This window comes from Hyperolius riggenbachi, chromosome 1 (genome assembly GCF_040937935.1).
Source record: "Hyperolius riggenbachi isolate aHypRig1 chromosome 1, aHypRig1.pri, whole genome shotgun sequence".
NCBI lineage: Eukaryota > Metazoa > Chordata > Amphibia > Anura > Hyperoliidae > Hyperolius > Hyperolius riggenbachi.
In genome coordinates this window covers 224,312,768-224,325,826 of record NC_090646.1, presented here as the reverse complement: position 1 = coordinate 224,325,826, position 13,059 = coordinate 224,312,768, and the positions used below count along the sequence as shown (strand labels likewise).

Here is a 13,059-nt window from a genome sequence, read left to right as displayed (position 1 = left end):
TTTAAAACGCTAAACGCTACACAACCGCTGGCAAATTGATTACACTTTCTAAAATCGCTTCCTAAAATGCTCATGAAATCGCTTACAAACTGCTCATACAAAACGCTAGCGATTGCGATTAGTGATAACGTTTTGTAGTGGGTTCCAGGCCTGAGGCTGTGTTTCCACTGTAGCTGAGTCACAGCGTTTCCCCACATGCAAATTTGGATGCGTAAACAAAGCTGAAATCAATAGGCTGCTTCTGATGTGGGGGAAAAATAGTGCCTGCTACATTTTTTGGACATCGCATCCGAATCCCCATAGCCATGCATTGGCAGCACGGCTATTGGATTCGGATGCAATTTCGGGTCAGCACAGGTGCCGCATCAAATTCAAAAACTGTGGAAATGCAGCAAAGCTAAGTGCTAACATGCAGGTTTGCAGTACAAATTTACGATTGTCTTTGTTATTAGGTTAAGTAATTGCTGTGCAAACAAAGTAGAGAATGTACTTTCCTGATTACAGCAGATTTTCTGCATTGTTTACTTAGTTTAGCATAGTGCAAGTCAGTTTGATCATTTTAGTATGGCAATCTTATCATTTTAGCTTTTGAAAAAAGATTTGAGTATTAACCCTTCCAGTAGCTTTTAGTTCTGTGCTGTGTTTAAAGTGTACATGTAGTGAAAAAAGTGCCCCATGTCGGCCGCCATTCTTCCTCCTCTCCTCCGAGGCTCGGCTTCCCGCTGGTGAGATCACCGTCTGTCGTCATGACGACAGCCGGCAATCTCACTATAAGTTTACAGCTCCACCCGGAGGACAGAGGGAGAACTGCAGCGCTGGATCCCAGGGAAGTGAGTGAATGCTGGAGGCAGAGCAGGGACAAGGTCCTCCAGCACCCAAGGCTGAGACACCAAAGTGCGCCCCTCTATCCCTCCCACCCCAGCCACCACACACTGATTGCTATTAGACTAAGAGGGCCACAGGTCCCACAACCTCCCCAACACCTTAATATCTAGTTATCTGGCTTGCAGTCACTGCCATGTATCCCCTTTTCTTATTTCTTTCTGCTTCATATACAATTAGGAATGACAACTGAATGAATTGTGCGCCCCCTCCTACACCGCGCCCTGAGGCTGGAGCCTCTCCAGCCTATGCCTCGGCCCGGCCCTGGCTGGAGGTGAGTGAATGCTGGAGCTGCTGCAGATCTCTCTGTGGTGTGGTTATTTTTTTTTTTTTTCAGACTTTAGAGCCTGAGGCCTCTTTCACAGTTCGACGTTAAAGTTGCACGTTAGAAAATGTTTAAACGCAGACTAACGCACAACAATACTAAGTCTGTGCAAGTGCAACATTCACAGTGCACACGTTGCGTTTGTATGTAACGTGTAGTGTTCTTAGTAAGTGCTGCATGCTGTGCATTATACACGTTATTAGCTGCGTTGGACTGTTTGCGCATGCTTAGTAATGACTTGGAAACATAATTTTCATTGCCTGTATGCTCAATTACGACGCCAAAAAGTCGCAACGCAACTTAATGCCCATTACGGTAGCATACAGTAGAGTCTACTGTATGCTACCGTAACGGGCATTAAGTTGCGTTGCGACTTTTTGACGTTGTAATTTGTGTTGCGACTTTAACGTTGCATCAAAACGCAACATCCTACTGTGAAAGAGGCCTAAAAGCATGCTAAAAAATTGCACCGATTGTAGACCCTAAAATCAGGAAAGAATCAGACCGCCAAGGGGGTTAAAGGATACCCAAGGTGACATGTGACATAATGAGACAAACGTGTATGTACAGTGCCTAGCACACATATCTATGCTGTATTCATTTTTTTTTCTCTGCCTGAAAAGAGTTAGGGCCTGTTTCCACTACTCGCAGATTCTGCATGCAGAAAACTGACTCCAATGAATGCCTATGGGAAATCTGCATCAGAAAAATCATGTTCAGTGGAAACAGGCCCATAAGCATTCATTGGAGTCAGTTTTCTGCATGCAGAATCTGCGTGTAGTGGAAACAGGCCCTTAAACATCAGGTATGTAAGTGGTAGTTCCTGTTTGGATCAGGACCGAGTCAGACTACAGTGTGACCCTCACTGATAAGAAATTACAACTATAAAACACTTTCCGAGCAGAAAATGGCTTCTATGGCCTGGTGCACACCAAAAAACGCTAGCAGATCCGCAAAATGCTAGCAAATTTTGAAACGCTTTTTCTTATTTTTCTGTAGCGTTTCAGCTAGCATTTTGCGGTTTTGTTTAGCGTTTTTGGTGTAGTAGATTTCATGTATTGTTACAGTAAAGCTGTTACTGAACAGCTACTGTAACAAAAACCGCCTGGCAAACCTCTCTGAAGTGCCGTTTTTCAGAGCGGTTTGCGTTTTTCCTATACTTAACATTGAGGCAGAAACGCCTCCGCAATCCAAAATCTGCAGCAGCCCGGGAGTATGCGTTTCTGCAAAACGCCTCCCGCTCTGGTGTGCACCAGCCCATTGAAATACATTACCCAAGCGTATCCGCAGCCGCAAGCGGATCGCAAAACGCTGCCGAACCGCTCTGGTGTGCACTAGGCCTGAGAGCAGGAAAAAGATAAAAAGGGTCAATAGTTCATAGATTTTAGCTATAGCATACTTCAATGAATGTGTCATTAAGCAAAAACAATAAAACAGTAAAAACTTGAAAAGCAGATTTTAAATATAAAATAAAACTGTGAAATATCTTAAGTCAATTTTAGAACAATACCAGTTGCATGGCTATCCCTGCTGATCCTCTGCCTCTAATACTTTTAACCCTAGAACCTGATCAAGCATATGCCGATCAGGTGTTTCTGACATTGGGCTCTATTCACTAAGGGCTCTTTCACACTAGAGGCTGCGGTAGAAAAGGCTGAAAGTCAGCCTTTTGCTAAACGCCAATACATAGCGTTTTCAAAGCTTTTTCAAAGCGTTTTGAAAGAGTTTTACAGCTCATATGAAAAAGTCCTTTTTTTTTTCTTCTATAAAAATAAGTGAAAAAGTTAGCTGTAAAACGCTTTGAAAACGCTGAAGTTGGCGTTTTCCATTGACTATCATTGAAACGCCAACAGCCAAATTCGGCTGTAAACAGCCCTGAAAAAGCACCTGGGAGCGTTGAAACGCAACGCTCTAAAACGCCGAGTTAGATGTGAAAGGTAAAATGAAAGTCTATGGACTTTCTTTTACCTAGCAAAACGCCAACTTTGGCCGTGGCGTTAAAACGCCGAAAAATCCCTCTGGTGTGAAAGGGCCCTAAGAGGCAAAAACAATGCAAAATTTTACCGCTAAATTTCCGCCAGCGGTAAACTCCGCATTTTTTCCACATTCACTAATATTTTCTGCATGTTTTCCGCATGCGGGAAAAAAGATGCGTAAACAGCCATTAAACATGCGGAAAACATGCAGTAAAAAGGTTGCATGAAAAAGTGTTTAAAAAAAAAAAAGTCAAAGTCCAGCAAGCACAGCCCTTAAGCCCCCAGACTTCACTAAAGTCAATGGGATGCGGAATATATCACCTACTACTTGTAGGTGATAAAATCGGTAAATAACGATGAAATGATGCGCCTGAACAGTTTTGAGAATTGATTTTTTTATTGCGGAAAATACCGACTTTTGCGGAAATTTTCCCGCATGAATCCCGCACCTTTACGGCACTTTTTCCGTATGTGGAAAAAACGTGCGGAACATTTTGAGAATGTGAACTTGATGGTGTTTTGGTCGCAAACTTCCCGCATGTACTTTACCGCATGCGGGAAGTCTTTGAGAATAGAGCCCATTGTCAGATCTGACAAGATTAGTTGCATGCTTGTTCCTTGTGTTATTCAAATACTACTGCAGCCAAATAGGCAACTGGTATTGTTTTATAGTAAATGCATATGGCAGCCTCCATATTCTTTTCATTTCAGTTATCCTTTAAGTAGAGGGAAGCCTCTGTATAATCGAGAGGCTTCCTCTGTCCCACTCCTTTTCACCATTCCAGTGCTTTATAGGGGCATGCAGTCTGTGCAACCGCGCGGAGGGGGGGCGACTTTTCCCTTTCTCCCTCTCCCCGGGACCGCCCTCCATGCTCTCCCTCCGCTGCAGAGTAAGCTCAGAGAAGGCTTGTAAGAGAAACTTGCCACGCTTCCCATACCAAGCACTGCTTACTTGCTGCTGGTCTCTGTCTGCAGAACCACTGATACACGCGCTACTTCTGCTAATCCTGCAATTTTTACACCCTCGCCCTGGGTGCAATTTAGCCTAGAAACTGCCCTGGCCACTGGGTAGCGATGTGCATAGTTGCTAAAGTGCTGCCATTTCCATTAGTTTAATGTACCTTGCGTTTTGCGATTGGAATCAAATCCCAAAATCGCAGGGTAGTGGAAAAAGGCCCTGATTTTGTGTGAGCACCTGGCAGGAAGTGGCAGTGGGTGGGGATCTACAAAAGATCAGCCAAGGGTATTAAGAATTTGGAACATGTCATCCTCCTAAGGGCTCTTTTCCACTATGAAATGCGATCACAATTGCGTTTCAATGTCCACTATGCGATTGAGCTACTATACTCAGTATAGTAAAGCTTAATCACATCCAAAACGCGGCAGGACGACTATTGTGTTTTGACCAAAATCGCATCGCAATCGGATCGCACTAATGAAAATTGCTGCTGCAGTTTTGATTAGTTTGATCTACCTTGCGATTTGCGATCAGAATCAAATCGCAGGGTAGTGGAAAAAGGCCCTAGCAAGTATAACTTCCTGTTATGCTGGGTACACACGTTACGTTTTTTTTCATGCAACTTTTGCGACCCGATCGTTTTTACGGCACGATTCCGCACTCTATTCTGCTCTCGATTCTCTTATCTTCATTCGTTATTCTTATCTTTTTCCATTCACCGCTCAGAGAAATCGAGCGCGGAAACAATCAGGAGCAATATCGGACATGATGGATTTTATCTTATCTGATCCATCTGTCGCACAGAAAATCGTACCATGTGTACCCAGCATTAAATTCAGCTGCACAGAGATCTACCCATTGTAGTCTTTTCCAGTATAATGCACAAGCCCAGGCATTTGAGCAGCATTTGTTAGTAGATACGATTGCCAAGATCCTACCTCTATCTTGTGCAGACGTCTGCCTGAATCCCATGATAGCTGATCAAGATTAGACAAGCCCTGTATCCAGGGTATTTCTATGTGATTTCCACACTTGGGAAATTACAGCTGAGCACAGTTCACTGCCTTATCTACTGTGCTTTGTACCTGTACAGCTCATAAAATATATTGCAACTAAATTTCAATTTTAGCAATCATCTTTTCATTTAATTTGCTAATGTATCCTTTGCAGAATTCAGACACCCTTATTGCATTGAGGATTTTGCTCATGCTGGTCAGTTTGCACTGGGAAACTGACCAGTCCTGGTACACGCACTAGATGATGTTGACAGAGGCGGTTGAATCTAGCGTGGATGCAGCGGCCCATGATGTCTCGGCTAGCGTTTAGCCGGGCGGATAGATTTGGCCTGCTGGCTGAGAGCTTTGTGACGCCATGTGATGTCACAACCTTGCCACTCCGTGTTCTATCGCTATGCTTGGGGGGGATGCATGAGGAGCATCAGAAAGCAGACAGTGAGTGAGAATGAAACCCTTCGCTATCAGTCAGGTGAGTTTCTCCACCGGGCTGTTCGCTGTCCGAGACATCGGAGGTTGATGCTGTACTTGTGCCAGATTATTGGCAGAGGAGGTCGATATTGCCTACGTCAGACAAGTTTCATCCAGCCTGTGTACAAGGCTTTACAGAGATGGTACTCCTTAGGGCGCTGTGCTGCATTTTTATAATTGCATGCTTTTTTTCAATCGCAATGCCTTTAAAAAAATGAAAATCGTGATGAACTGTAGACCTGTGGTGCGGTGCGATTTTATTTTAGAAAATCACAATCGCAGTTCGAAAAATCGCATACAAAAATGTGATGCGTTTGCTTTTTATTTATTTATTTATTTATTTTTTAGGTCAAATCCCAGGAGGCCTTAAAACTTTCTGCTGACGTACTTTTAACCAATCACAAGAAAAACATAAACGTATTTAAAAATGCAAGCAATGAGTTGCATAAACTCAAGCACGCGATAGTGAAATCTCACTGTGTGCAATTTTAAAGTGGCTTTGTGCTTGCCGACTTTCAGTGTGTACAGGCCCGTACCTAGAGTTAAGTCAGTAATCCAATAATTTGTTTTTTCCAAACAACTGTCTTTAACAGGTGGGGTTCTCTTCTTTCGATCACTCCCTTTATGTTCTCTCTTCTTTCCTGATCTTCCTAAACCTTTTTTCCATAACATCCTCCTTGAACCATCCATTACTCTCGCCCTCCATTCCTACCACAGAGTGAGAGTGAATTGATTTTGCTGGTGGTATGATTGTTGGGCATGTGTCTGTTCTTTGAATAATCTGCACTGAAACAAATGCACATTCATTTAAAGGACATCTGAAGTGAGAGGGATATGGAGGCTGACATACTTATTTCTTACAACAATACCAGTTGCCTGGCTGTGCTGCTGATTCTCTGCCTCTGATGCTCTTAACCATAGACCCTGAACCAGCATGTAGATCATATGTTTCTGACTGAAGTCTGACTAGATTTGCTGCATGCTTGTTCCAGGTGTGTGATTCAGAGACTAGTGATGCCAAACAGATCAGCAGGACAGCCAGGCAAATGGTACTGGCTGAAAGAAATAAACATGGCAGCCAACATATACCTTTAAGTTCAGGTGTCCTTTATGCCTGAGATACTCTGCAGAGCACTTTTTGAAATATCAGCGCTGCATTTGCGTTTTAACCAGTTCTGCCTAATTGGACGAATATATTTGTCCATAAAGCGCTGCTCAGGGTCAATCTGGACAAATCTATTCATCCAGAAGTGTTGCGGTGGTTGCACGCGCATATACGTGTGCAGGTGGCTTTTTACCCACTGCTATTACAGGGGATCGATTGAGGAAGGGGAACGAGCGTTCCCCCGAGGCAAATGATCCGCTATGAATGAGTAAAGATGCCTCCAATCAGGAGGCATCTTGATTCATGAAAAATGGAACATCACAAAATGTAAAAAAAAAAAATCAAGCACTTCCTGGTAACTAGCAGGAGAGTGGTTAGCGCCACCTAGTGGCCAAAAAGTTAAATTAAAGTAAAAAAAAATCACATTTATTATTTAAAGCGGATCTGAGGTAAAAAAACTAACTATAACAAGTAATTTGTATATTTATTTTAACTAAAGTTTAGATAGTTTACTCAGCAAATCTAGCTGCAAACAGCTTCAACAGCATACATTTTTTTTTTTTATTCCTGTGATACGAGGGCAGCCATGTTCAGCTTGTAATCACATTACACAAGCTGATCTGCATCCCCACACCCCCAGCCTATGAAACTCCACTCCTCTCTCCGCCCCCTTGCCTCTGAAATCCCGTGCATGCTCAGTGTGTGCCAAGTGACACCAAACCTACACACAGAGTAAGTGACACCACACACACAAACACACACAGAGTAACCAAACGCACGCACACACACATACACACACACACACACACACACACACACACACACACACACACACACACACACACACACACACACACACACACACTGACACCACAAACAGTCAACCCCCCCCCCCCCTTTCCCCTTGCATACTGGTCTCTTTTAGTTTCAGGGCCGGTTCACACTCACGCACACACACGCACTCATAGTAAGTGACAACCCTCCCCTCTCCACACACATACAGACAGTAAAGTGTAACACCACACACAGAGTAAGTGAACCCCCTCGGCCCCCCCTTCCCAGCAGTAAGTTAGTAAATGACTGCGATACCCATTCCAAACTCCCCACAGTTACAGTAACCGCACACACACAGTGCGGTGAAGAAGGTGCCAGATACTTGCTCGTTCCTGGCACTGCTCCCGGCAACACGGAAGCTGGCCGCCCGCTGTTTGTAGTGTAGTGCAGTGGCCTGTTTCAGCGTTATGTTGCCATGGCAACAGTGACGCTGGGCTGTGCACAAAACTACAGTGAGCGAGCGGCAGTGGGCATGATGCAGGCTGCGGACATGTGGGCACGGTGCACCCAGCCAGGTCAGGACCCAGGCTCCCTTCAGCATCGAGCAGCTACAGGACTCCATAGCAGCGATACGCCTGCTATAGCGATCCTTGCTTCAGGAGACCTGTGCTGAACTCGCGCAAGCATCGCATGAGTTCAGCTGCTTTGGCTGGGAACGTCCCCTCCTCCTGCGTCAGTGAATGCCTCCTTCCTCCTAACTCTGTGTTCCCATGAATACTGCGGCATGGGACAAAGACTGGCTGGGGGCGCTGCATTTTTAAATTCTTAAAGAAATAAAGTATAAAGAAAAAAAAAACCTTTTTTGGGGAAGATTGCCTTAAAGAGAATCTGTATTGTTAAAATCGCACAAAAGTAAACATACCAGTGCGTTAGGGGACATCTCCTATTACCCTCTGTCACAATTTCGCCGCTCCCCGCCGCATTAAAAGTGGTTAAAAACAGTTTTAAAAAGTTTGTTTATAAACAAACAAAATGGCCACCAAAACAGGAAGTAGGTTGATGTACAGCATGTCCACACATAGAAAATACATCCATACACAAGCAGGCTGTATACAGCATTCCTTTTGAATCTCAAGAGATCATTTGTGTGTTTCTTTCCCCCCTGAGGGGGGAGTGCATAACAGAACTACAACACTGAAGAACTTGGCAGCCTTCCAGACACAGGCTGACAAGTCTGACAAGGGAAAGATACATTGATTTATTACAGAGACTGTGATAGTACAAAGTGCTGCAGTAAGCCAGAACACATTAGAATAGCTTTTGGAACTTGTAGGATGATAAAAAACAGGATGCAATTTTTGTTACGGAGTCTCTTTAAAAGGTGTGTGTATATATAGGGGACACATTTTTTAATTGAGCTAAAGTTCACCTCGGATCCACTTTAATAAAGCCTGATTAACTGCCCGTCCTCCCCGTAGCTATATTAAAAAAAAACATAAATAGTCACCTTAGGGACTAAACTTTTTCTAATATGTATGTTGTGAGAGTATATTACTGTTATCTTTTGCATATATGGGCTTGCAATTCGTGATGGACGCAAAACTGAAAGAAAATGCACCTTTATTTCCAAATAAAATATTGGCGCAATACATTGTACTAGGGAAATATTTTAAACATTGCAATAACCGGGACAAATAGCAAATGTGTGGGTTTTATGCACAGTAGAATGTTTTGTTTTAAAACTATAATGGCCAAAAACTGAGAAATAATTTTTTTTTCCTTCATATTCCCATTAAAATGCATTTAGAATAGAATAACTCTTAGCAAACGCTGAGCAAAAACATTTTTTTTTCCTGCGTTTGTCTACGCACATTTCTAAGCACTTTTGCAAAAGGATTTTTTTTTGGCACTTCCTGATGTCAGTGAGGAAGTGAACTCTTGTGCACGGAACTGAATAAATAAAATGGCCTCAATTCACTAAGCTTATCTCCTGTCTTTAATAACTCTTCTGAGCTGTTTTCTACACAATTATATCACCATGGTGATAACTGTAGAAACAGCTCAGAAGAGTTATTAACCTCCCTGGCGGTCTATTTATTTTGCCAGGGAGGCTGAAATGGGGTTTTTTTTAAATTAAAAAAAAAATATTTCATGCAGCCAACTGAAAGTTGGCTGCATGAAAGCCCACTAGAGGGCGCTCCGGAAGCGTACTTTCGATCGCCTCCGGCAATCGAAAGTAACAAGATAGGCCGCAATGAGCGGCCTATCTTGTTTCGCTTTCCTCGTCGCCATGGCGACGAGCGGAGTGACGTCATGGACGTCAGTCGACGTCCTGACGTCAGAGCCGCCCGATCCAGCCCCTAGCGCTGGCCGGAACTGTTTGTTCCGGCTGCGCTGGGCTCGGGCGGCTGGGGGGACCCTCTTTCGCCGCTGCACGCGGCGGATCGCCGCGGAGCGGCGGCGATCGGGCAGCACACGCGGCTGGCAAAGTGCCGGCTGCGTGTGCTGCTTTTTTCAGATCGGAAATCGGCCCAGCAGGGCCTGAGCGGCGACCTCCGGCGGCATACCCCGAGCTCAGCTCGGGATTACCGCCAAGGAGGTTAAAGACAGGAGATGAGCTTAGTGAATTGAGGCCAATGTATTTATTCATGAAAGTGCTTGGGGAATCGCTATATAAAATGCTTTTTCAAGCACTTTGCGATTTCCCTATACCTTCCATTGTATCCAAATTGCCCCGAAAATGGTACAGGCTGCGCTTTTTGGAGCGGAACACAGATGTGAACACTCTCTCTCATAGGGAATCATTGCACAAGCGCTTATAGGGCGATTTATTTTTTTTTTCAACATCGCCAGCGCTTAAAAAAAAAACGCTCTCGTTGTGAACAAGTCCTTAGGCTTTCTTTAGGTGGTACTTTTGCTAATTGGTGGTGGAAAAAAAACAAGATATAGATCGTTTTGTTGTGATAAACAGTAATTATTGGCGAATGAATGGAAGGAGTGCTGGCAGGGGAAAATTGCTTCTGTCCAAGAGTTGAAAACACCTGCTGGCTGAAGTGGTTAAAAGAACTGCTTCCATTGACTTGTATAAAAGTTGCAGCAAAATCGATGCAATCATGGTTTTTGGTTTTGTTTGAGATTTAAAAAAAAAACAAAACAAAACCAGAAACTACGATTGCATCAATTTTGCTGCAATTTTTATGCAAGTCAATGGGAGTTTTTTTTTTTTTTTTTTTTTTTTTTTTTAACGCAAATGCAGCCCTAAGGGATGAAATTTGCTCTGCAGTGGGTCTCAGGCCTAAAGCCAGATTAAGATTGCTGTCAATTGTTTTTCTAACAGTGCCGCATTGCTGTCAATTTATTTTTCTGCATGTGAAAAATGCATTCAAGTGTGGACTAGCCCATTGATTAACATTGGTTCTCAGTCTCCCTATACAGAAAAACAGTGTGAATCCAGCCTAGAGGAAATCAACACCTCTGACTGATTAATTTGTATAGTATATGTTACCTGTGAATGAAGCCCTTGTAATTGGATATCAGTTTTGTTTTTTTATTTTTTGATTCATGGTAATGACAAGATTTAAAAAGAAAAAAAAGACAAAAAAATCTGTTAAATGTTCTTTGTAATCTGTCATAGTATTTTATTTTGTGAAAAGCGTCACAATGAATTTTGGGTGCCATTCCCTGTCTCTTTCGACAGGGGCAGATGTTGAGCAGCAGCTTGTGCTGGGTTCACAACGCAAAAGACCTTTGCCCATGACGGACTCTCCCAAGGTGAGCCGTCACAGGGCGTCAGATGCCACTCCTACAGATGAGGATTGTGACAGTATTGCATCCGGAGCAATACCAGGTGAGCTGGACTAAAACGCACACTGATCATTTCCTTTTATATGATTTTATATGATTTTGACTGTTGGTATCTCGTAAGAAACTAAATGAATCTCAATATTAGGGCTGGGACCCACTAGAGCGCTTTTGTGAGTTTTTTTTGTTGTTGGCCATCATTGGTTTCACTATTCACCTTCCCATGGAGTCATTTTGAAGGTATTAAAATTAACTCATACACCTGTGTGGGTATGTGTGTATAACTGCACCAATTCAACAAGGAAAATGGAAGCGCTGGATCACCTTAAGAAAGTGTAATACCTCTTTACCCCACTGGCCAGAAGCTGCTCTGTCAAGCATCATACTGTGATTCTTCCCCCCCCCCCCCCTTCATAGCAACATAACCTGTCACTCAACAAGTTTGTGCAGCACTTGAATCTGAACTGTTGCCCAAATAATCAAGTTCTGATCTCTTTTTTTAATACATACCTGGGGCTTCCTCCAGCCCACTCCACACCGAACGCTCCCTCACCTCCAGTAACCGCTCCGTTATCTTCAGCCAGTTGGGGCTAGTCTGCACTGGTGCAGTGCGGTTAAAGAGCACTCCCCCCATCTCGCTCCCGTAGCTGGGAGCGTTCTGCTCCTGCACAGTAGTACTGAACAGAGAACAAAGCTGCTATCGAAGGATCTAGGAGGCTTTGGACGGCGGTGAGGGAGCGACCTGCGTGGAGGGGGTTGGAGGAAGCCCCAGAAATGTTTAAAGGATACTAGAAGTGACATGTGACATGATGAGATAGACATGGTTATGTACAGTGCCTAGCACACAAATAACTATGCTGTGACCCTCACTGATAAGACATTCCTCTTTTTATCTATTTCTTGCTCTCAGAAGCAATTTTCTGCTAGGAAAGTGTTTTATAGTTGGAATTTCTTATCAGTGAGGGTCACACTGTAGTCACTTCCTGTCTTAGTCAGGACTGAGTCACCCACTTACATACCTGATATTTAACTCTTTCAGACAGAGAAATAAAAAAAGGAACACAGCATAGTTATTTGTGTGCTAGGCACTGTACATAACCATGTCTATCTCATCATGTCACATGTCACTTCAGGTATCCTTTAAGACTTTTGCCTCCTTTCACCTCAGGTTTATTGACAGTCTAAAAACTCTTGGGATCCCCAAAGGAGGCAATCATAGAGTGAAGAGAGTAGTAGTAAAAGTAGTGGTGTGCTGTTCTATATACTGTAAGTAAAGAACAGCTATATGAGGGAGGGAAGACAAGGGAGAGCACACGCTGTAAATAAAGTTAAGTACACAGAGACCATGTACGCTCTCTGTTGTCTTCCCTTTCATTGAGTGTTTGAGTCACTCTTATGCTGGGTCTACACGCTGCGATGTTACTTATCAATCGAGCCGCTGATGCGGCTTTGATTGATAAGATCCGACAGGTCCGATCTCCCGCGCCGCTCGATTCCCCGCGAGCGGACAATAGCGGGGAATTGAGCGGAAGATAAGCGACGCCGGCGAGCGGGTATCGAATCCGACAGACGAGCGGGGATGCGGCGGGTACGCGCAGGGATGCGGAAGAGTCGATCCAGCGGCTAATCGAGCCGCCGGATCGCTCCGTCTAGATGGGGCTTTAAGGTGGCCACACACGATACAATACAATGACCCAGTTTTACAGCAATTCTTTAAAAACAATTAGTTGTACAGAAGAATTGAAAGGGTTTTA

The 13,059-nt window shown here is 43.8% G+C and overlaps 1 protein-coding gene across 2 annotated transcripts in view; it reads left to right on the top strand.

The window, feature by feature from the left end:
• Positions 1-13,059, top strand: part of CASP6 (caspase 6) — a 73,565-nt gene that overhangs the window by 19,084 nt on the left and 41,422 nt on the right. Inside the window, exon 2 of one of the 2 annotated variants that reach the window (XM_068270436.1) lies at positions 11,202-11,351. The exons of the other annotated variant lie outside the window; for it this stretch is intronic. Coding sequence (XP_068126537.1) covers positions 11,202-11,351 — 150 coding nt within the window. The remainder of the gene's footprint in view (positions 1-11,201; positions 11,352-13,059) is intronic. 2 annotated transcript variants of the gene reach the window in all.